The sequence below is a fragment of the Scomber scombrus genome, chromosome 16, assembly GCF_963691925.1.
Source record: "Scomber scombrus chromosome 16, fScoSco1.1, whole genome shotgun sequence".
Taxonomy (NCBI): domain Eukaryota; kingdom Metazoa; phylum Chordata; class Actinopteri; order Scombriformes; family Scombridae; genus Scomber; species Scomber scombrus.
In genome coordinates this window covers 11,351,389-11,376,298 of record NC_084985.1, presented here as the reverse complement: position 1 = coordinate 11,376,298, position 24,910 = coordinate 11,351,389, and the positions used below count along the sequence as shown (strand labels likewise).

The following is a 24,910-nucleotide window of genomic DNA, read 5'->3' as shown; positions in this document are numbered from 1 at the left end:
AACACCTGAACTTAAATTTTGATGGGCTTAATTGGTACACTTACCCCAATAGTTGAAAACATTCATTAGAAAATTAGAAAAAAATAATCAAATGTAATATGTTACATAACTTTGATTAAGTAATTGAAATAGTTACATTACTTATTACATTTTAAATGGGGTAACTAGTATTCTGTAACCTGTTACATTTCCAAAGTAACCTTCCCAACCCTGGTCATGGTCATCCTGAACAGGACCCAGCAAACCTCCTGAAGGAAAAAAAAACACCTTTATAATATGAGAAAATGATGACTGGTGTAATGTAATTTTCTCTAAGACTGTGCTGTAAAATAACTCAAAATTTCACATGGTCATAGCCTGAAAGTAGAAAAGGAAAAGCTTGGATTAATAGGAGTAATTATTGTAATAGTGTAGTACCTGTTCTGGTCTAGTCCTGAAGGGGAGCGGCAATGCGCACAAAAGCTGTTTGCAGACACCATTAACAACAAAAGAAGAAGACGAAGCACAACACAACAACATTAGCAGAAGTCTAAAATGGAGGAAGTTGTGCATGGTGTTACTTAAGTTAAATACAGTTTTAAGCATAAGAAAAATGTCAGTGCAAGTCTTGTTTAATAACTTGCAGTGAGTCCGGACTGTTTCTACAACACGGTTTGTTTTTTCCTTTAACTAGTAAACTAGCCTGCAGTTAGCTTCAGGTGTTGCTTTTAATCGATACTTTAAAAAACTGCTTTCATTTTGGTGTGATTTGACTTGTATGCCTCACAAGCAGAGACCCGGGACACAACCACAGGTAACCTCTTTGTGTTAAAGTGTTACTTGTTTATGTTAATGACGTTGAAGTTAGCTTTCGATTAGCAGCTTCCGCATCAGCAGTGCAAAAAAGGGAGATTTCACTTATTTTTTCTTTTTTTTTTTTGTAAACCAAAACACCACTACACCTAGACTTATCAATTCTGGACTAGATTATCCCAGAGAAGCCAGAGCCTCTTTAAGAAATAGTTTCAGATTTGTTATTATATGTGTGAAAATGCACACAGAAGCTGTCACTGCTTCCTTCATATCTTGATCACATCAGACTAGGTCCAGATCAAAAACCACTATAGTTAGTTAGTTGATTGTCCCAAAGAGGCTAAAGATTCTTTAAAACTCAGTCACAGATTTGTGGAAGCTTTTAGTCTGTGTGTGCAAATGCAAAAAGTGAGATTTCACTGCTTTTTTCAGACTAGGTCCAGATCAAAAATCACTATACTCAAATCTGGACTTGATTATCCAAGAGAGCAAACAGCGAACCTGCTAGAACCCTGTTATATCTATTAGGATTATTCTTCTCAAATTAACTCAGGCAGTGCACGCTGGAGGAGAAACTATGTGACACTCTGAATTTAGTCACACAAATATTTTAGTTGCTTCATTATGAATTATTTTATTTGAGGTCAAATAAAATGGTCGATGTGTGATTAGGCAAAACAAATCCGTGAATGAGGAGGTTACTATGATTGGTAAAGGATAAGATACTTTTCTGTATTTTTCTTGTCAACAAATCTTATGCCCATAGCCAAACTAACAATGAATTTGACTGATATATATATGTTAAAATCACGTGAGCCACACTGTTACACAGGTAGTTAATGCTGTTTCGTTATGAAGAGTTTAGGCCTGGTAGTTTATTTAGAAGTAGATCCAAAGTAATAACAGTGATCATGTGTGCAGTCTCTGGAGAGTAATTATTCAGTGTAAGCTAGAGGCCACCGCACATGATATTTCTTGTCCTTGAGGGGACAGATGTTCAGCACAGATAAAGATACCACAGTAATCTGTTTTTTGTTGAATTTAAAGCAGCCTTGACCTGTTTGAGACCGTCTAACATACTGCATAACCAAACTGGGCTGTAAATAGACAAAGTATTTGCATGAATAAGATGAAATGTACTAATATATTGATCATGCCATTACGTAGGTTGAACTCTTATGCACTTTACCTCGGGCCCATCCACTGTCATAGCAAGTAAAGTGTAATGAGGGCTTTAATTTTAGTGCAGGTTTTTATTTGACACCTTGTGTATTTTGCAGAAGAGTATGGAGCTGGATGAGGTGCAGGCTAGCATGCTGGAGCTGCACGAATTCGGGGAGAGGGTGGAGAAGAGGCGAAAGATGCAATCTGAAAAAGAAAAAGATGATAATGGTAAGACGCTAATAAATATGTTGATTAACTATTTTGATCATTCTCTGATTCCAGCTTTTCAGATTTGAATATTTTCTCATTTATTTAGTCTTCTATGATAGTAAACTGTTCACATTTTGGTTGTGGACTGTTTGTTAGGCAATTTAGGTTTCATTGAAATCTGTGCATGTGAAAATGTATAAAATGTTTTTTTTCTTTTGTAGAAAATACATCTGAATCCCTATGTGAGTCTGTTCCCCCCACAAATGAAACTCCCATCAAGAGGACACAAGTGGAAGACGGTTGTGACTCTCTCAGTGTAAAAAAAGCTGTGGTGGTCTTGATCAGACTCCCTGAATATAAGATCAGGGCTCTTCGACCACCGACGCCGCAGCAGTTCTACAGCGAAGACGAATCCCACAGCAGCTCTGATTCAGACATGCAGTGGGAACCGGAGGATGATTCTAGTGACTCTGATTTCTCTGCCTCAAACAATGGAAAGAAAGCTGTAAAACCGCCAAAGAATGATACGACGAGACCACCTGCACCACAAACCAGCAGTAACAACAACAACAAGAACAACCACGGTAATTCCACAGACAACACCGTCACATGAACATGAACACCAAAACCACTCATTAAAATACCAAATGACATTTTTAAAGGAATCTCCTTTCTTCTGGGTGGGTTTGTGAATATCTAAATGTAGGTTATCAACAGAAAAATGTTGGAGAATATCTATTGTATTTCCATTCATATTTTATAATCCTTAAAACTCCTACATTTTGTTGTACTGTACAGATTCTGTGTTTTTTCCACATTGACAGAACCTAACCCCATAATTGAATCATCAGCTTTTGGCCATTCTTCTCATGAAACCACCAAGATCCGCCCCGACTTGCCAGAGGAAGAGGTCAAGGTGGACATGATGGTGCTGACCAGGAAGAGGCGCATGAGATGGCAACGGGGGAAAATAGTGGAAATAGTTGCTAAAGGTAAGAAAGAAATTACTTTGGTGAGAAAAAACGCAGCAGTGGATCTAGAAATCCTTACATGGGAGAGCAGTTGTTGTAAGCCCACACATTAAAATATACTACATACAGTAGGTGGGTAAATAATTACAGAAAATAGCTGAAAAACTGAAAATGTGTTATTTTACTGAGTGAAATGGTACTTTACAATAGTAGAATGTATATAAACAGAGAACGAATAATACTGTACATGATGTGCAGGAGTCCCATTTTCAGTACCGATACATTATCTCATACAGAAATAAAGAGAACGAAAGTCACGACCTGGTCAGAAATGTACTTTATATACAAAAATGTAGTTGCCGTTGGTTGACATTTCGTTCTTTGCAGAAGACGGACGGTTGAAGTTCAAGGTTAGTTTTGAAGAGAAGGGGAAGAGCCTAGTATCTGGACACCACATCGCCTTTGACCACCCACCAAAGCTGGAGCAGCTGTATGTTGGTGCTCGAGTGGTGGTCCGGTGTCAAGATAACAAATTTCGGTTCAGGCCTGGTATTTTGGCAGAACTCCCCAGCAGGAAGAACCGCTTAAGGTGAGTGTTTAAGGGTGGAACCACTATACCCAATGGATGAAATGTTTATGATATGTTTAAATTTAAGAATGCATTTATAAGAAATTATACCTCACAATCTACAGAAATTACAAATGCTGTGCTAAAGATTTTATTAACATAAAACATTTGATATTCCAGGTTCTTGGTCTTTATTGATGATCACACACCTGTTTATGTTGGCTTACCTTTACTTCACCTGGTGTGCAGACCATGTAAGTTTGGGTATTTTAAACTTGGGTGTTTATTACCTTAACTGCAGAGACAACCATGCGTAGCAGTGCCCCCGTAGAAACCTTTAGTCCAGCCATGATTTGATGCCATGATTTGATGCCCCTCTTTGCTTAGAATAACAAGTTGACCTCTTACACTTTAGCTTGGTTCTGACGCCATGTTTCCCACTATCACAATGCTGCTTAATAAGCAATGATCTGCTGGAAACTTGAGGCACAGCCATATTTACAACAGGTGAACACTGGCTGCCAGCTAAATTACTTGAATGAGCCTCGGATAAGTAGATCAAATCCTCGTGAGTGTTATCTGAACGCTTCAATGGAAGAGATACAACTCAAGGAAATCCGAGCTTTTGTATAAAGTAGTTAAGTTGGTCAGTGGCACAAATTTGCTTAAATGTGATTACTGACCTAGAAACAGTGCAGAATCCTAAGATATTTCCTCTTCATTTTACATGTCGTAATTTTTTTTGTTTTTAAATGTTTCTGAATCCTCAAACTTTCTGATTATTTCCCATTTATGTGGAAATATTAGAGATTTCCAATGTTTCAATGTCAATGTGTCAGACTTTTGGATCCTCTATATACATTTGCTTTCATGTTTTGTGTAATAAATGCTATTCCCATTTGCATCTTTATGCATCTACTACTGCACTGCCACACATCCCAGTACGAAGATATACAGCGTTTGTTTTGTTTTTCCTCCGACAGTGAAAGATGCTTTAGATGACATTCCAGACAGCCCTAACAAGCATTTCATGAAGCAATACATTAAGGACTGGCCTTACCCACATTTAACGCAGTACAGGGCCGGACAGACCCTTAATGCAGAATTAAACGGAGTCCAGCAGAGGTGTGAGGTGCACTTGGTCGACTGCAGCTTGATACAGGTTGTTTTTCAGGTCAGTATCAGGTAACACCGCTGCTGATGCTCTTTTCCTGTTTGTATCCAGATTGTTGTGATATAATGTAGTTTTTGTGTTTAAATCCAGGGTCAGCAACATAAAGAGTGGATTCACAGAGGATCCATACGGCTGGAACATATGGCAAGGTTTTTGGAACTGAAGAGTGGGGAAGAGCATAAAGATGACTGAATAGAAAAGCCCACAGACACTGGTGAACTATAATGTGGGTCTGGAAAATGGGAAAAGTCCATAAGTTTCACCCCAAAGTGATATGCCAATGGATTGGTTTTTTTTGGGGGGACACATGAAATCTTTTTTTTATTGGTCCACTTCTGTTACATAATACACATGCAACTGCGAGTGTAAACGTGAAAGTTGTTGGGAGTCTTTAAGATGTGTTGAAATTTGCTGATGTGTATCTGCTGCTGTGCTGAAAGTTTTGGGAAACAGGAAATGCAGATAAAAAAAAACACTGTAAATATACAAGGTAATAATAATGGATAACCAAAACAAATCAGTACAAATCATGAGTCTTTATTTTTGTCAATTTATGCAGAGATGCCATTTATAGTTTCTTGTCTGGATCAGCATTTTCTCAATATCCAATTTGGTTTCCAATTATTTCTTTGCTTTATGTAGCTTCCCACATCCTACCTTTTGTTCAAGTTTGTAAATATTAAAAGTAATCATGTTTTTATGTTTATTTTATTGACATATTATTGTATATTAGGACATAATTTGCAAGTGCCCTCAGCCTCATTTACAGAATCGTTGCATAAAAAAAGCAATTTCTAAACCTTGTCTTTTTTCTGCTTGTGTGCTCCAACATGTCTACCACTAAATTAAAAAGAGAACATTTCAGAAATTCAGATCTAATATTTATTTTTTGTGCAATAAACATAAATTATTACATATGTAACCTTCATTCTCTGTATTGAATCTACCTCCACCTGGACATTTAAATACACATGTAAGACACATAGCAGCGTTGTCCTCCAGGATATTAGCTGTAATGACACAACTGCTCCAATGAAAACAAGTAAAACCAGTATACACTGTAAACACCACTGTGCATGTCTTAAGGGCTGTAAATGCACACAATGTCCAGTTCTTGGACTAAAAAGGCAGATTAAAGGAGTGAAGATGCTGTATAGGAGTGAGCCCCAAACAATGAGGTGAATACTTCTGGAAGTTGTGACTACTCTATTTATTATTACAATATACCCAAAAAGACATGGCAGGATCTATTTCAGAATAAACAGATGTTCTTTGTTTGTTCTTTCACTCAGGAATATCCTGTTCAGACACAAACATGATTTCTTTGACTATCACTAAGCATTTTAATCTCTCACAAGCTCACTTAAGCATTTATACATACAATCATTTCCCTCATGCCATTACAATTCATAATTATCTGCATATTTTGCATGGTATCACAGAGCCACAAGTGGTTTTACGTGTTTTAGACTGTTTACTGCAAATGAAGTATACTTTGAGTGTAGCTTTTTGCATTATTTTTTTTAATGTCAAACTCATATTATTGTCACGAGATAATGCAAAATGTGAAAATTGAAAGTGAAACCAGACCACACAACAGTGCCAGGTGATTTAGGAAATTACTGAGCGTTTAAAAAAACAAACTATATATTTGTGATCTCATGATCAGTATTGAAAGGAGAAAGTAATGTTTAACGTTTTCAGATAGACTTGAAAACTGTGAATGTAACCATTAACCTTTGTGTTTTGTTTACACGGTCTTCGTCTGTCAGAGAACACATAACATCAAAGCATGCAATGTGATATTCAAATGAGGGAACCAAACCCAGAAATCAGTGGATTCATGTATTAAAGCATTTTTTAAAAATTTTTCACAAAACCCCCCAGCAGAGAATTCACAGAATCTAGTTTTCCTCTAACAGACAATTAAAAAGATACTATTTACTGTTTGGAAATCCAACCTCCACTGAGTTACACCATCCTGCTACTGTAAATACTAGCATAATGTAGATTAATCTTGCAGCTGATAGTCCTGATGGCTGCTCATGTCATGTATTGATATGTCTTAAACAAATTACATTCTTCATATATCTATTATAAATCCATTATGATTTTGTTACCCTGTATCCCATGCTATTTTTCTGGAATTTGTCTGGAATTTATTATGTCTATTATGTCAGGATCCCTCTTCTGTTGCTTTTTCTGAGCAGTTTATTCAAAATGTTCCCCCCTCTTTAAATGTTCTAAAGGTGGGCAGAAGTTAGTCTATGGATTGTATAGCTCCAAATGTTTGTTTGTGATATTGGGCTATACAAATAAAATTGGCATTGGTTTCCACATGCTTCTGTTTTTGTTCGGTTAGGTCTCTACAAGATCACATCAGGCAACGCAGAAAGTATAAAACAGGGTTGATCTCCCATCCATTTCTGTTTCATACACTGCTGTCCACTGGTAGATTTTTTATTTGTGATATTGGGCTATACAAATAAAATTGGAATTGGTTTCCACATGTTTTTTTTTCTCATTTATTTTACTTAAAAGTTTTCTTAAACATTCTTATCATTCTTTTTTTCTGTTGCGTGCATTGATCTCAATTTTTTCCTTTTTATGTAGGTGGGTTACATGGACGGACACTTGGGGGCAGCAGTGAGCACATCACAGCTTGACCAAGTTAGTAAAATAAGACGAAGAACAACTGACAGCAAGCAGCCCGCAGGACCCAGAGAAGACACACATAGGTGAGGTTTAAACTCATTTTTAGGGTAGTTTACGAACAACCAGAGAGGCTTTATAGACGAGGATTAGAAGATACATTTGGTAAATGTATCTCAGTTATTCTTACCTACACCAATAAAGAGAGGCTAAAAACTGGTAGCAACTATGGTAACAACACAGTCAGTGGATGAAACTGTCCCTGCTGTAGATATTCTATTAAAAATCAGACTTTCAGTGAGCACAGAGAAACTTCGATGAATGTAAGTAGTTTATATTTGAGTTTTTATTCCACAGATAAATGGAAAAAACAATGGTGGTGCGGGAAACAAAGCTTTCTGTTTGGAAACATTTTACACTGTGAAAATGGTGACACCTGCAGGGCTGAATTAAATCTGTGCCTGAGATTATAATATGCTTTCTTAATTATTTCTTCATTTAAGTCAGTATAAATAAGTCAGAATAGCTGTGCATTTTATTGAACAACCGGAATTACTCTTCTGCAACTTTAATACTTACCTAACATGGCAGATTTAGAAACACTCTTTTCCCCCCTAAATTTCATCTCTTTATTTGTAGAAACCATCACTTACAACATGAGTGACATTAAGACAATAACAGAAAACATTGAAATGAAATAAAGATAAAATAATAGGCATGATTTCAGTTTCAGCTGGGTGATACATTCAACACGGTAACAGGACAAATGGTAGAAGTAGTTTAAAAACTAACTTCAGAGAAACGGTAGCTAATGAAGTCAAATTTCTTGACAAAAAAAAAGAAAGATTATGTATCCAATTTTTTATTGTTGATAAGTTGGATAGACTCAAAATACTTTATAAATACAATCATGAAAATCTCAAATAATTAATTTAAATTACAAAAAAAAAGAAAATCTCAAATGATAACACTTAATTGCCAATAGTTAAGACCTTCTCAAAGCAAACATGTTTTGATATTTGATGCAAGGGAAATAAAAAAAAAGAGGGACACCAAAACTACACTCCTGCTGTTCTCCTCACCTTTAGCACATTATATGAAACATTGTGTGTCTTGTACTGAATATGTAGGATGAGAAGATGGAGATTACCAAAGAGGAGCTCCAGATGTGGATCAGGGATATGGTAAAGAATATGAAGCTGATCTCCCCTGATGTGCTAGAGAAATGCAATCTGCTGCAGTCTCTACTGGATATGAGGGAGGAACAAGCCGTCAACTTCCTGAAGCTCTGCGAGTAAGTCTTCCTCTTTAATATTGACCATTGATTGACCAAAGTTGTGAAAGAGCAAATTCAGCCTCAAAATTTTGTATGCTTATATGTATCTATCACAGCTTAGTGTGCCTGATTTCTAAAGCCAATGTTGTGTCACAAAACACTGAGACTCAAGTCTCCTTTTCTGTTGTTCAAAAAATTCTTCAGTCTTGAAAAATCACCAGGAGTCTTCTGAGTTGAATGCAGTAGAGTTTTATTGCCGCCAGCAAAACCTGAGATCACACACAGACATGGTTTATGCTAATGTTTGCTAAAAAAATGTTAAGGCCTCCTCCAATGATCTCTTCCTTAACTTTTTGTTGACACTAGTATTTCTTAAACCATTTTAAGAAATACCACACTTGCCCTAATATGTCCATCCTGGTTTTTCATTTGTTCATACAAGACACACTTGTTCGTCTACCCTTCCAACACAGGCCCCTTTTCATACAAGCTCTGTCTTAACCCCTTATCATCTAACCTGACCTTGACGCAGGTCCATTTTTTATACAAGCATACACCACCATGCTTTGTTCTTTCTCTTACTGCATTTCTCAAAAACAATGCAAAAATGATGTATAGTTGGTTACTTGTTTCACACACATTTTTTTTGCTACATTTCACATCTGTGGGTAACAATACAGCAAACTAAATCAGAAGGTGTGGAATAAACATACTTCATCCTTAACACTTCATCTAAATCTCTAGTATAGTCATTATTAAATGTAATTATCATTATGAGTATAATATGTGTTAGGGAATTTTAGCTTTACGCTTTGCCCAATTATACATAATAGTTGTGTCACACGCAGGCAAGTTATCACCATGACTTTGCTTAATGTTAGTTAACTTGTAGTGTAACATTTTGGTGATAATTACTAACAATGAGCAATGTTGTATCTGCTAAAAGGGTACTTGATTGTTGACTATTATTTGCTAAAGATTATCAAATTTGAAGGCATTATGTTAAACAAAGAGGAGTTTAAGTACTTTATGATTGAATATATATATATAAGAAACCACAATATATGTGAATATATATACCATACTTTTATATTATTGTTACTATAGAAAAAGAATGCAGTAGGAAAAGTAATTGGGTAATATTGAACTTGAAGAAATCTGTGATAAACACTGCTCACACAGCTAACAGCAGCTGTGGGGAACTGAGCCAAAAGAACAGAACTCAAGGCCGAGAATTATGTAATCCAAAATTCCCCTAGAGCGAAACACCTGCAAGCATAGAATGAATGGGGAGAATCGAGCAGCCACAAAAAGTGGCTGGGGTGCCAAGAACGTGAGTTCATGTGGGGTTGGAAGAAGCGGATTGGTTGAAACTCACTCCACCGTGGGAGGGGGTTGAAACTTTTTTCAAGGGTCAGAAATATAGACAGTATAAAAGAGACCCCAGTTTTGAGTTCTGTGTGTCATTTATACATAGATTCTGTCTGTGTATTTTGGCTCCGGGTTTTGCTGTCGACAATAAAACTCTAACTGCATTCAGCTGGATGACTCCTGGTGACTTTTTGATTGAATCTTTTTGGAACTTCAACATTTTTCGAACGACGAAATACTTAGAATAATTAGAGACAACAAACTCAATAGCTCTTTTCTGCAAAGCCACTTCCAGCATGGGAATATGATGCATCTCTACACGGGCTTCTCTATGGCAGCTTTCAACTTAGCAGAGCACCTTTCAGGTTTTCTCTCATCCACATACACTCCATATCTCTGATGAGCCACAGTTATCCACAGTAGCATGCATTCTCTCATGTAAGCAAAGTTCCAGGATGGATTACCCATGTTTGTATTAACATTCATGTTAGCCATTTGGGTTCATATTTGGGACACTGGGATCATAAACCCAAACAGAGTCACGTTTCCGACAGGACACAGAGCAGATAGTCCCCAATCTTGATTTAAGCAAGGTAGAGTCAATTACTACACCGAAAACGTCTTTTCTTACAGCTTAAACCTCAGGCGGGTTCCCCTGTGTGTGGCCCTACGAGGGGTCAGAAACACCCACACGCAGTCTGTCCCTCCAACACCACACACTCTGCTATTACAATCAATCATTTTCAATCACATTGATTCTGATACAGTATCCATGTTTTAGTAAAATGGATATTTCGTTTTGATCAATGCCAATTTATGGGCTATCTTACTTTTGCCTTTGACAATTTGCAAAATTAAAATCAAAAGGTTATTTTATTTTGATCTCGTCAAACACTGACATGGTATGGCAAAAAATTTCAAATCAGCAATTACCCAGTCGTTGTTATGTTGACATCCTGCTTCGATGACGCCAATTTGTTAGAGATTTTTAATTATGCAGTCCATACGTCAATGGAGAGAGTAGACAGGAGTCCAGGATATCTTGCGTTGAAAAGGTTTATTTACTTGATCAAGGAGAAGTGAATGAATGATAAGCACACATTATGTTCTGATGCTCCCTTCAATTCTGAATTTTCTCTCCTCCAGGGACATACTTTAAACCACACATATAATGCCACATGTTGAGCCATGCCCAAATATGGGCAGATCCAACACATCTACAAAATACAGAATTTAGTCTACTGGTCTACAGACAAAACAGTGCTTAGACACCTCTCAGGACCTTTTTCCTCCATCCAACACAATTTCAAACCTCTGACTACAGTTACCTGTACTCAGACAGGCAAAACAGGCAAACGCATATCTTACCTTGGCTGCTATAGAAACACTATCAGAATGCCTCCTGTTTTCCCCAAAAGGAGCAGACTCACTGCTTACCACTCAAGGGGAGACAGTGTCTAAACAAATATTTGGTGTGGCCTTGCTATGACCGCAAAGCCTAGTTTGACCAAGTGCATGCCAATGATGGAAAATATGTACACACCAAGCCACTTGATTTTTGTGAAATTGTCAAAGTAAGTATGTCAAACAATTCCCTAATTACGGGTCCAAGCAGTGAAGCTCGCTGCTGGAGCTGTTTTTGTCCTTATTATTCTTCTAGCTTCTTCTTCTTATTGTTTTTCATCGCAAAAGTGCTTGTGCTGCAAAAACCATGAGACCAAAGGTCACCAAAATTGGCAGATGGGTAGGAAATTCCAACCCCTACTCAGACACATAAAATGATACTAATTGACCTCATGGTGTAAATTATATTTTTAAAACGGCTTGGCTTCGTGTCAAAATTATTTTATAATTTTAATCTTTCAATTCATCTGCATCTTTTCTCTACATTTTTAGACCTGTGCCTTTTTAAGTTCAATTTTACTTAAATGCTCATAAATCAAAATTTGCTTAAGTGATTGTAAAATTAATGTTGGTACATGTTTGTATGCTATGCCCAAGCTTCACTACACTATCTTGGGATATTCTGCCACTAGGGGGCGCCACAAATATGAAATCTTTATATCTTGTAATTGGCAACATGGATTCATATGAAATTCAGTTCATACGATCTAGCCTCACAACTCGGTAGATGCATAACATTTGATAATGATTGATTAAAGTGGGAGTGGCTTATTACAACCAATTAAGATTTTCTAGACATTTTACATTTCAAACTTTAAAAAAAATCTAAAATAAATCATGCGTATATTCTACAGAGCTTATTTTTTTTCAGCGCATTCACTTTCATTGCAACCTATGGTCCATTCAGAAGTCCTTCATTTTATATTTTTCAATATATGCTAAATCAGTGAACATATTCTTTCAAATGCTAATAAAATGACACAGACATTCTTTGGTTAGAAGTGTTTCAAATGTTGTACAGATTGGTCAAACAGTGAGTCCACAGTGATATTCATTATCTTCCTGTAATTTGCAATTTTCACAATCTTCTTGAACCCTGATCACTGGATTTTTTTGCCAATATATGATATTCCAATATTTTCCAGTTTGAGGTATCCTATTAACAGTTTCACAGACATCTCTTACAATATTGGTCTGTCGGGAAAATGCTTTTTTGGCCGTATAGGAGATTGTTTTGCTGTAGAACTGTAAGTGGCCACTGGGAAAATGTGGCTGCAAGGCTGAGCGGCAGCGTTATATGCAGCTCTTGTAATACATCCATGATATGTACACTGAACTGCCAGACGTCCCAGTAAGAAAAGTGGCAGCATTTGTTTTGTTTTTTCTCTGACAGTGAAAGATGCTTTAGATGACACTCCAGACAGCCCTCACAAGTATTTCATGAAGAAGTACTTAAAGGCCTGGCCGTACCCACATTTATGCCAGGGAAGGGTTGGACAGTTCCTGAATGTGGAGTTAAATATTCATTATCTTCCTGTAATTTGCAATTTTCACAATCTTATTGAACTGATCACTGGATTTTTTTTGCCAATATCTGATATTCCAATATTTTCCAACTAATTTTTAATAATACCAGGCCACTTGTATAATGAAAGAGGTATTCATATCTGGATATTTGGAGGGACTATTGTGTTTAAAAATTAAGAAGGAAAACTGGTTTTCCTTAATTTGCTTCAAAAGCAGACAGTTCATTAGTCACCTCCTCTGGAGTTGAAGTGCAGTTGTCCTCCCTCAGTGTTACGTTTTGTTTTCATGTTCATGTTTTCATGGATAATGTTGGTGTCTTGCAGGTCTGTGATGGCATGTGAAGCAATTGTGAAGAAACAATACGCTTTGCTGGGGTGGGAATACAGAGACACAGATTCTGATGATGATGATGATGATAATATTACAGGCTCTGGTAAGATGCAAATCATTAAGTCAATGAAAAAAACATACACTTGGTATGCAAATAAAAATTGGCTTCTTGGAACAATTTAAGCTGTTTGTTTTTCCTTTGTAGGAACTATACCTGACTCTGTTCATTCTGAGACTCAAGTGCCCTGCCTTCAAGGTACTAATGGCCCCACTCCTCTGTCACCAAAGCAACAGGACAGCCTTAACCTAAATGGAGAAAATGAGGAAAAAAGCTCTCTTAGTCTAAAAAGAGAACTAGTGGTGGTTTTAACCAGACTTCCAAAATGTAAGATTGATGCTTTACATCCACCAACACCTCAGAAACAGTACAGTGAACATGAATCCTTAATTAAATTGGAATCCGATATAGAGTTGAAACTAGAAGATGACTCATATGATTTTGATCACTGTTTCTCGAGCGCAAGTAAGAGGAGAAGAATAGATCAAAATAATGAAAAAACTGCCGAGAGCAACTTAACAAAAACATCAATACCTCAAGCCGATGGAAATACTGCTACGAAGCCAGCTCAAGCCAATGGAAATACTGTTGTGAAGAGTGAGTCAACAACAACATCAACACCTCAAGCCAGCACAAGTAATGACGACAAAATCAACACTGGGGAAACATCAACACCCCAAGGCAACAGAAATACCAACGCTAAGACCGACACAACGAACACATCACTGAAGCCTGTAAACACCAATGAAAAGATCTATGTGGGCATGAATGTCCTGGCCAGGAAGAAGATCATGAGCTGGAAATTGGGGAAACTCATTGAAATTGTAAAAAAGGGTAAGGACAGACCAATTAAACCAGTACATGTAATTTTGCTCTATTTTGGCCAACAACTTCACACTGTGAATCCACAAAAAAACAGATTGTGACAAATGACTACACCACACAGTGCCCAGACTGAGCTTTTCTCAAGCCACTCAACCCACCTCAAAATGTGTTTGAGCTGGAATGGCTGAACTAAAACTTTCAAATGTAAATTTCATGTTCTGATTTGTTGCTAATAGTATAGACCACTATATATACAGTAGAGAGTTATGTCATTTATTTTATTTATATAATTAATTAGGAACCACAAGAAAATGTGTTATTATAATTATTATTATGGTTATTGTTACTGTTATTATGGTTATGTTATTTAATTATTTTCAGAGGATGGTGGGGTGAAATACAAGATACATTTTGAGGAGAAAGGGAAGAGGCTTGTCTCTGGACACCACATCGCTTTTCACCGCGTGCCAAATGTGGGTCAGCTATATGTTGGTGCTCGTGTGGTGGTCAGGTGTCAAGATAATGAGATCCAGTTCAGGCCTGGTATTTTGGCAGAGCTCCCATGCAGAAAGAACCAGTCAAGGTGAGTGTTTAAGGGTGTGCTTGTCCCTGGATCTATGGGACAACTATCCTGATGAATTTCTATTTGCATAATAACACATGAACATTCTAGCACATGACGTTCCCTTTCTCGACATCGCCCTGGAAACCAGTTATTATCTGGTTTCGGTTGATATCGCGGTTAGGATGCAGTTCCTCTTTTGACGTCCCGGTTAGGATGCAGTTCCTCTTTTGACACTTATAGCGGCTGAGTCATCGACCTGCAGTCACGTCAGCCAGGTGTAACTTTCTGAAAAACAACTTCAAGCACACAACACTCTTGCACAATCTAATAACACGGTTAGAAAGTATAAAGACAAAATATGAGATAACGTATATACAATTATTCCAACAAGTATACTTCACAATCTATGGAAATGACAAACGCTGTAGTAAGATTTGATTTAACATGAAGCATATTTTGATTTTCCAGGTTCCTTGTCTTTACCGATGATCACACACCTGTTTATGTTGGCTTACCTTTAATTCACCTCGTGTGCAGACCATGTAAGTTTGGGTGTTTTATTATTATTTTTATTTTATATCCAAGCCCATCATCCCTGTGAGTTACATAGTCTACATTCTCAAATTGAGTACTGGGCCTTTATTTCCTTAACTGAAGAAACAACCTATTTCACTGGAAATAGTGAATTAGCGAATTTGAGAATTCTGTCTCTCGCTTTACTTGATGTCTTGATGAAATCAGTGTTATTTACATTTCTACAGCACTAAATCCAGAGGTTTTACATTAAAAGCATACCAGGTACAGATGCAATCGCTAGGCAATTGCTGTGGATATATGCATTATGCTGAATTTACCCACAAACTTTACATTGTGACAGATTTTTAAATAGCTTTTTTCTGCTAAAAAATTCATGGAGACATAGAAAGTCATAATTTACCTTGTTTACAGTTTGAGGTATCCTATTAACAGTTTCACAGACATCTCTTACAATATTGGTCTGTGGGGAAAATTCTTTTTGGGCCGTATAGGAGATTGTTTTGCTGTAGAACTGTAAGTGGCCACTGGGAAAATGTGGCTGCAAGGCTGAGCGGCAGCGTCATATGCAGCTCTTGTAATACATCCATGATATGTACACTGAACTGCCAGACATCCCAGTAAGAAAAGTGGCAGCATTTGTTTTGTTTTTTCTCTGACAGTGAAAAATGCTTTAGATGACATTCCAGACAGCCCTCACAAGTATTTCATGAAGAAGTACTTAAAGGCCTGGCCGTACCCACATTTATGCCAGGGAAGGGTTGGACAGTTCCTGAATGTGGAGTTAAATGGAGTCCTGCAGAGGTGTAAGGTTCAGGTGGTCGACAGCAGCTTGATACAGGTTGTTTTTCAGGTCAGTATCATGTTGCACTGCTGCTGTTAAACTACTGATGTTCTTTTCCTGTTAGTATCTAGATGTGATGTAATGTAGCTTTTGTGTTTAAATCCAGGGTGATCAACATATTGAGTGGATCCACCGAGGCTCCATACGAGTGGAAAATGTGGCAAGGTTTTTGGGAATAAAGAGTGGGGAAGAGCCTAAAGATGAAAGAGGTGAACTATAATGTTGGCCTGGAAAATGGAAATGTTCAGTTCAGTTTCCATAACTATTGCCCCAAAGTGATGTGCCAATGGATTGTTTTTTGGGAAACATAAACTGAAACCATCTCAGCCCAAAATAGGATTTACTGTTATGAAATGCTTACAGATGTAATGTTTACTATTTTTTCCCATTACAGTTGTGCAGATTGTCCAGAAATTGTTATCTTTTAACAGCCTTTCTCAGCATATTCAAATGGATGTATATTCACACAAGTTACTGCCTTTTTTTGTCCAGAGATGCTTTTTATAGGTTTTTTGTCTGGATCAGCATTTTCTAAATATCAGATGGGTTTCCTCTTTTATCGTCTTTTGTTTCAATTTTGTAAATAATAAATGTCTCAATCTTTGATGTTTTATTGTTGTTTTATTGACATATTATTGTATGTTAGCATGTCATTTGAAAGTGTCTCCTGTCTCATTTCCAAAGTTGTTGTATTAAAAAATACATGTTTTAAACTTGTTGTCTTTCTGCTTGTGTGTACCAATGTATCTACCACTTGACTAATCTAATAAATATTAATTTAAATTAATTTAATATTAATATACAGTATATGAATACCATCAGACTGCCACCGGTACCTCCCACTCCTACTGAAAAAGACTGATGCTGTTCTTACAATATATATCCTAGGAACATTGCACACATGTATATAATCTCAGGAACTTTATATATATTGCAGATTTATTTACACAGATTGTTTACTGTATATAGTATTTTATTTATTTGATCATTTTCACCCTTATGCTGCTACTTTTTTTTCAGTGTACTGCTGTGTCAATTTGAATTTCTCCCAAGGGGGATCAGTAAAGATATTTCTTATCTTATTTTATGAAACGGCAAAAAAAACTAAAACTAATTCACTCACTGGTAAGACATGTTCGTTACTTGGGAGAACACAGGGAGGCAGCAGTGAGCACATCACAGCTTAGCACAGCCGCGGAGGAAGTTGAATTGAAGAAGAAGTCACTGTCCAGGAATACAACTTGGCAAAAGCCACAACAAAGGTGAGCTTTAAACCCTATTTTAATCAATTTAGAACACATTGCTACGCTTTTACAAGAGAAAACACTTTAAGGATGAGGATTAACCATCAAGTTTGGATGAATGTCTCGGATGTTCACACTCATTGAAGATTGACTCGCTACATTACCTTATCAAACATTAGCCTTTATAATCTGACTTTCAATAAGCACCCAGAAACTTTCCACCTTCAGCAGATTTGCGTGAAAATAAGCCATGTGTCTGGTGGATCTTGGACAACGAATAGCCCTGAAGAGCTGGCATCTCTTCTCAACGAGGTTCAAGTTGCCATGAATTTGATCCTCTGCGTAACCCCGTGCTTGGGGTGGAGGGAAGGCATCTACAGTGGCTGTCTCTCTCTCTCTGACGATCCAGACAGGGACAGGGCCGTTTGTTTGGACGAGACAATGTCTGTTGAGGGTTTGTTTCAGATGAAGTTATAGCTGAGGAAGAGGCAGGCAGGAGCTTGGCGCAGCAACATCTCCAGACATGATATAAGATAAAGGCAGTCACAGCTGTAACATCATCGGCCTGTCAGTCAAAGCAGCCACGCCCTTAATTATGCTTAATTTTGAAATTGTGATGGGTGAGTTTTATGAAAATTCTCCCTTTTGTGCAGTTGTCATTAACGGGTAAATTATCTATAGAGACTAAAACTGTTTTTTTTACCAGGCTTTAAAAATGTTGTAAAGTAGGGCATTTTAACACGGGGGTCTATAAGGAATGATTCACTTCTGGAGATGCCCTCAAGTAGCCATTCAAGGAACTGTAAGGAGCCCAAGTTGTAAGGCCAGATCAGGAAAACAATTATGCTATGTGATAGCTAATCAATGATCAGCACATTAGATATAAAAACATAAAGAAATAGGGGTTAAGTAGCGAGCAGAACTAGCGTAAGTTTAAAAATACAGCAGGTAATTAGCCACTGTAATAAAGAATATAACTAAATTAACTGGGTTGAGTGCAGCAAAAACGTTACCAGTAACAGAAACCCAGATATTTGGCATGGTGAAGTGAGGCATCGAAACATCTTACAACTATACTTTTGCTTTGAAAGGTTGATAGAGTGTAAAGTAGTCTGCTTTAATAATGATATCTTCTTCAACAGACACCTAGTCTCACCCTCATTTATTGAACATCTCCTCAAAGTAAACAAAAGCAAGGGACATACAAAAGAGGGATACCAAAACTACACTACTACTGTTCACCTCAACTTTAGCACATTATATCAAACCTTGTGTGTTTTGCAGTGAAAAATGGAGGAGGATGAGATTGAGATGACGAGAGAGGAGCTTCAGATGTGGATCAGGGATAGGGTGAAGAAGATGGAGCTGATATCCCCAGAAGTTCTAAACAAATGCGATCTGCTGCAGTCTCTGCTGATAAGGAAGGAAGTACAAGTCACCAACTTCCTGAAGCTATGCGAGTGAGTCTTGAATCTACTCTACTACTTTTATACTGACCATTCTTCATGTAAAAATACAGTTTCTCTTCTTTGTGTTGGTGTAGAATCATCCGCCTTTGTGAATAATGCATCTATAATGCTGATTTACATGGTTGGAAACAACAAACTGGAAAAACACAAACACAAATAAGACAGCAGAAGCAAAACTGATACGATCAAACCTAAATGAAAACAGTGAAATCTCAAAAGGTAAATCTGGATTAGGGTTAGGAGTTAATCTAGCACAGTTTAATGCACCTGATTTCTAAAGCCAAGCCACTTGTTTTTTGTGAAATTGTATAAGTAAGTATGTCAAATCAGTCTTTAATATATATATATATATATATATATATATATATATTAGGGCATTTGTGTGCCTTAATTATGGTGACAGTGGAGGGAGTGGTGGGGGGATGACATGCAACAAGGATCCACTTTAGCGCCTTTACCTTTCCTCTTCACCATGGCTCTTTGTCACTTCTACACAACATGGACCACCGAAGCCAACATATTTTAACAATACCAGGCCACTTGTATAATGAAAGAGGTATTCATATCTCGATTATGGAGGGACTATTGTGTTTAAAAATGAAGAAGGATTCATTGGTCACCTCCTCTGTAGTTTAAGTACAGTTGTCCTCCCTCAGTGTTTCTTTTTGTTTTCATGTTCATGTTTTCATGGATAATGTTGGTGTCTTTCAGATCGGTGAGAGCATGTGAAGAAACTGTGAAGAAACTATACTCTGTACTGCAGTGGGAGTACAGAGAACGAGATTCTGGTGATGATGATAATACTGCAGGCTCTGGTAAGATGCAAATCATTAAGTCAATGAAAAAACATGCACATGTATGTCTGTGTCCATCGCTAACTGACATTTTCAACAAGGAAAATTGGCTTTTTGGTTAATTTGAAAGCCACAATTTAAGCTGTTTGGTTTTTCCTTAATAGGTAATATACCTTCGTCCCCATGCAACTCTGTTCACTCTGAGACTCAAGTGCCCAGACCTCCTGCATCACCAAAGCGACAGGATAGTGCTAACCTAAATGAAGATAAATGCAAAAAAAGCTGTCTTGGTCTACAAAGGAAACCAGTGGTGGTCTTGACTAGACTTCCTAGATGTAAGATTGATGCTTTACGCCCACCAACACCTCAGAATCAGTACAGTGAACATGAATCCTCTTGTTCCCACCCTACTTCCTCTGATGTAGAGTGGGAACCAGAAGATGACTCAGCTGATTCTGATAATTTTATCCCAAGTTGGACGAGTAACGCAAAAAAGAGGAAGAAAATAGAGTGGGAACCAGAAGATGACTCAGCTGATTCTGATAATTCTATCCCAGGTTGGACGAGTATCGCAAACAAGAAGAAGAAAATAGAGCTGGAACAAAAAGATGACTCAACTGATTCTAATAGTACCTCAAGTTTCACGAGTATCACAAACAAGAAAAGAAAAATGGAGTTGGAAATAAAGGACGAGTCATCTGATCCTGATTATTCTGTCTCGAGTACTACAATGAAGGAAAAGAAGAGGAGAAAAAATGATAAAAATAGTAAAAAAACTGCTAAGAGCAGAACATCAACACCTCAAGCCAGCGCAAATACTGATGCTAAGAGCAACGCAGTGAAAACACCAACCAGCGCAAATACTGATGCTAAGAGCAACGCAGTGAAGACACCAACCAGCGCAAATACTGATGCTAAGAGCAACGCAGTGATGACACCAACCAGCGCAAATACTGATGCTAAGAGCAACGCAGTGAAGACACCAACCAGCGCAAATACTGACGGCAAAAGTAACTCAGGTGAAACATCAACACCCAAAGGTAACAGAAATAACTACACCAAGACCAATACAACACACATCACCAAAGCCTGCAAACACCAACTGTTATGGCCAAAAACAACACACCACACAACAAGATGAATCCTTGCTACAAATAAATTCTTTATACTATATACTACACACTACTCATCACAGTATACTGTTTTGGCCGTTATACAATTAATGAAGTTTATTAAACATCTCATTATATGCGGCCCCTATGCAATACCTCCCGCAACAGATGTTAAAGCCTCTGTGACAACCGCTAGCCAATGAGCTGATGTCTCATCTTCTGCCATTTTTTCAGCTTTTCCTTTAACAGTGTTTCTTTTTTAAATGAGATTCATGCAGGCTGGGACGAAGGAGGCGTGTTTTATTGTTCTCTCATCTTACCTCCCTTATCCATTTATGCTGCCAGTTGCATTACGGGACAATGGTGTTTCCACCCACATCACACTCAAACATTGACTGTATTTAATATGCATTCTGTGTGGTTTGAGTATACTCAAAACCTGATTAAAATTAGTATGTAGTATGGATTTGGGACACTGATTAAGAGCCTATAGCCATGCTAGTGGAGCTGTGTGTCTTTACTTACATATGAATTAGGACTAAAGATATAAGTGAATTATTTTCCTCACATTTAAAAATATATACAGAATACATTTCTCTTTAAAAATTGGTTGTAATATTAACATGTTGTGTTCCTCTTTCACTCTTGACAGGAGTATCATCTGTGTGCATAGTATCCACTCTTTGCCAATCCTCTGACAAAGACACTAAGGTCCCTCCTAGCGTGCCACAAGAAAAGATTACTGTGGGCATGACTGTCCTGGCCAGGAGGAAGGCTGTCCGCTGGAAATGTGGGAAAATCACTGAAATTGTAGAAAGGGGTAAGTACAAACCTACACAATTAAAAAGGAAAGAATTAAGCAGTTTATAGTTTAAAATGCTCCAGTTTAGTAAAAATGGTGTTTTGGTGTGAAACTGTTTTCAATCTGAGCTAAGGCTGAGGCCATGTTTACACCAATACATGGATTTCTTCCTCTATTTTGCCCAACTCCATCACACATAATGACATTTGAATCCACAAAAAAACCCAGACTGTGACAAATGCCTACATCAAGCAGCGCCCAGACTGAGCATCTTCTCAAGCCAGTCAACCCACCTCAAACTGGAACAAAGACAGTATAGACTACTATATATACTATGTAGTTATGTTGTGTATTTTCATAATTAATTTGGAAACACAGTGAAGAAAAACTGACATACTGTTTATTATTGTTTTAATAATTATTTTTTGCAGAAGATGGTGGGATGAAATACAAAGTCAGTTTTGAGGACAAAGGGAAGATGCTTGTCTCTGGACATCACATCGCTTTTCAGTGCGTGCCAAAGGTGACTCAGCTGTTTATAGGTGCTCGTTTGGTGGTCAAATGTCCAGGTGACGAGCCCAAGTTTTGCCCTGGTGTCCTGGCAGAGCTTCCCACCAGGAAAAACCGCATGAGGTTTGTGTGTGTGTTTTACATAATGAAAGAAATAAATCACAGTTTCCTAGTTAAAATTCAGTTGCTTTGGCCAAAGCATGGTTTGATGGAAAATATGTTCTTTTCCAGGTTTCTGGTCTTTCTTGATGATCACACACCAATCTATGTTGGTTTGCCTTTACTTCATCTGGTGTGCAGACCATGTAAGTTTAAGTATTTTGTGTTTTTTTTCCCCCAGTAGGATGACAACAGTCCACTTGCAGCAGTTTAACAATTTCAAGGCAGGGCAAACAAAATATTTATTGCCAATAGAAGTAAACCAGCTAACTAGATTATTGATAAAAGGGATGAAAAATTGCCAAAGATGAACCCTTTACTTTTACTTCCGCTAGTTAAATGTATTCTGCTTAGTTTCCATACATAGGACAGCAGCATCTGTATCTGATACATGCACCAAATAATTTGTACGATTTCTTGTAGTCAGTGTACATTCAGTGGTAAACTGTCCTTTCAGTCAGCTAATTTGGCATCCAAGCCTCAAATTCTTGCACATGTTGAACGATAGCTGTCTATGGTACCTTTTATTATACTGCCTTCTTTTTTTCTGTGTTAGTGACGGACCCTTTGGACGATATTCCGGACGGCACACACAAGTATTTCATGAGGGACTATATGAAGGCCTGGCCTTACCCGCCCCAGACCCAGTACAGTGTTGGACGGACCGTTAATGTAGAGCTAAATGGAGCCCAAAAGAAATGTGAGGTGGTGCAGATTGACAGCAGTTTGATACAGGTCGTTTTTCAGGTCAGTACCATTCAATATTGTTCTTTAGACTATTATTTCCAACTGGATTGTTGGTGTTTATTTGTTGTTTGTTTTGCTATTGTATTATTAAGAATGTATGATTTAATGTAATTTGTGTCATCATACTCAGGAGGATCAACATAAGGAATGGATATACCGAGGTTCCATACGCTTGGAACACATGATTAGTATGAGGGAGAAATTGGAGTTGAAAAAGGAGTAGCCGCAAAAGTTTTTTTTTTCAGGCCATGGTAAATTAAACTCTTACTTCTTACTCTGAAAGAAAGCATGGAGCTTGTAGAGTTATTCTTAATGTTTTATTTGTCTTCTCTGTATTTCCCTAAGAGACCTGGACACCTGGACATCTTCTCTGGCTGTGCTGGTTAAGAGCATACACATTGCAGTGATCTTCCACCCGCAGATATGGCTGTGTTGTGCATGTGCTAAAGCAGCCAGATCAAAGTACAGCCATTTGGCAGGGTCTCATTATAACCTGCTGTGAGAGAGTTGGCTCCAGAGAGAATCCCTTGTGATCAAACCTGCTCGGTGTGTGACAAGTGACCCGCAAATTCAGACTGTGACCACTATGCCAAAATCTCTTCACACACACTCTTTTGTTGTTGACATTCGGTTTAGCAGTGTTCCTGCAGACTGGTGATGGCACCATGGATGGGACTCACATTACTACTGAAGTATCCATCTCACTGGAGTGGCTGAGAATTGTCCATTTTCTTTTAACCTTGAAATATTGCAAATATTTGTTCATGAGCATTTATTGATGTTGTCTGTGTTTTGAAATAAAAATATTGTTTAATTTTCTTCAAGCCTAATCTTTTCCATTGCAAGTGTCCAAGTGTGAGCGTGTGTCCCCCTCGTAGACACACGCTCACACTTGCACACTCACACACATGCACATGTGCACACACTTACACTTATTTTTTTTGCTTTTATTTTTTGTTAATGTTATTTTATATATATACATTTTTAGGTGGAGGCTTTAAATAGGCCCATTCAGGTTTTCTGGCTCTCCCTGCAGTGTATATTGTCTATCATTATCTGTCCCAAATCAAAATTATATTATAGCATTCTAACAAAAAATATCTAAATTATGACATAATTAAAAAATAATTAGTCAAATGAAAAGAAGATGCCAAATCAAAAGTTTTACTGACTCACTGTCAATAAAACAACACATTTTGTATTAGTTTAAACTTCTCTAAGTGTGACATTTTGGCTTTAAGTGCATTATCTGCACGTTACAGTTACTGAGAAAACATGGTATTAAATTATGGTTACTTATGAAAATGATGATTGCAAAAGAGGGTTACATCTGAAATCTTCTCATTTTTAAATATTTAACATGTAACTGAATACATATATTGCTGTTATTATTTTTTAAAAATCAATATTTTGTAAATAAATCATGACGTGGGATTAAACGGTGTTGGGCCATGCCAGACCTTTGACTTTTTTTTAAATAAAATATCTTTACTTAATATTCCAAAATCTATATGAACTAATGAATACATTTTCAAATGAGAGATAAATCTTACCTTATAAAAAAAAGATATACCTTACACATCATGTCAGTATCCATGAAAGACACCTGAACTTAGATTTTGGAGGGGCTCAATGAATTCACTTACCCTAACAGCTGAAAACATCCGCTAGAAAATTAGAAAAGCAATCAATTTATTTTCTTTTTCTTTTTAATTTGTTTTTTTAGCACAGTTAATAAACTTTATTTAACAAAATATACAAAGTCAGAATCGACTAATACATGAAACAATGACAGAGCAATATATCTA

The 24,910-nt window shown here is 37.3% G+C and overlaps 3 protein-coding genes across 5 annotated transcripts; all 3 read left to right on the top strand.

Annotated features, from left to right (window-relative positions):
* The first annotated feature begins 510 nt into the window (after nucleotides 1-510).
* Nucleotides 511-5,765, top strand: LOC133997005 (histone-lysine N-methyltransferase SETDB1-B-like). Of its 3 annotated transcripts, none has more exons than XM_062436545.1 (8): nucleotides 511-651; nucleotides 2,073-2,184; nucleotides 2,388-2,750; nucleotides 2,991-3,158; nucleotides 3,525-3,726; nucleotides 3,886-3,959; nucleotides 4,689-4,879; nucleotides 4,970-5,765. In XM_062436545.1, the coding sequence occupies exons 2-8, from the start codon at nucleotides 2,079-2,081 to the stop codon at nucleotides 5,069-5,071; spliced, it is 1,206 nt and encodes a 401-aa protein (XP_062292529.1). In that variant the 5' UTR covers nucleotides 511-651; nucleotides 2,073-2,078; the 3' UTR covers nucleotides 5,072-5,765. The 3 variants fall into 3 exon arrangements, with proteins under 3 accessions (XP_062292529.1, XP_062292528.1, XP_062292527.1); XM_062436544.1 differs by having other exon boundaries at nucleotides 512-793; nucleotides 3,018-3,158; XM_062436543.1 differs by having other exon boundaries at nucleotides 512-793.
* Nucleotides 5,766-7,568: 1,803 nt separating this feature from the next.
* LOC133996430 (histone-lysine N-methyltransferase SETDB1-A-like) lies at nucleotides 7,569-16,924 on the top strand. Its single transcript, XM_062436006.1, has 8 exons — nucleotides 7,569-7,617; nucleotides 8,662-8,825; nucleotides 13,433-13,542; nucleotides 13,645-14,331; nucleotides 14,704-14,905; nucleotides 15,356-15,429; nucleotides 16,084-16,274; nucleotides 16,372-16,924. The coding sequence occupies exons 2-8, from the start codon at nucleotides 8,671-8,673 to the stop codon at nucleotides 16,483-16,485; spliced, it is 1,533 nt and encodes a 510-aa protein (XP_062291990.1). The 5' UTR covers nucleotides 7,569-7,617; nucleotides 8,662-8,670; the 3' UTR covers nucleotides 16,486-16,924.
* A 534-nt stretch (nucleotides 16,925-17,458) lies between these two features.
* LOC133997003 (histone-lysine N-methyltransferase SETDB1-A-like) lies at nucleotides 17,459-23,908 on the top strand. The gene is made up of 10 exons (XM_062436539.1): nucleotides 17,459-17,527; nucleotides 18,794-18,969; nucleotides 19,690-19,793; nucleotides 19,937-20,812; nucleotides 21,537-21,704; nucleotides 22,118-22,319; nucleotides 22,428-22,501; nucleotides 22,912-23,102; nucleotides 23,233-23,353; nucleotides 23,448-23,908. The coding sequence occupies exons 2-9, from the start codon at nucleotides 18,800-18,802 to the stop codon at nucleotides 23,323-23,325; spliced, it is 1,878 nt and encodes a 625-aa protein (XP_062292523.1). The 5' UTR covers nucleotides 17,459-17,527; nucleotides 18,794-18,799; the 3' UTR covers nucleotides 23,326-23,353; nucleotides 23,448-23,908.
* Nucleotides 23,909-24,910: the final 1,002 nt, after the last annotated feature.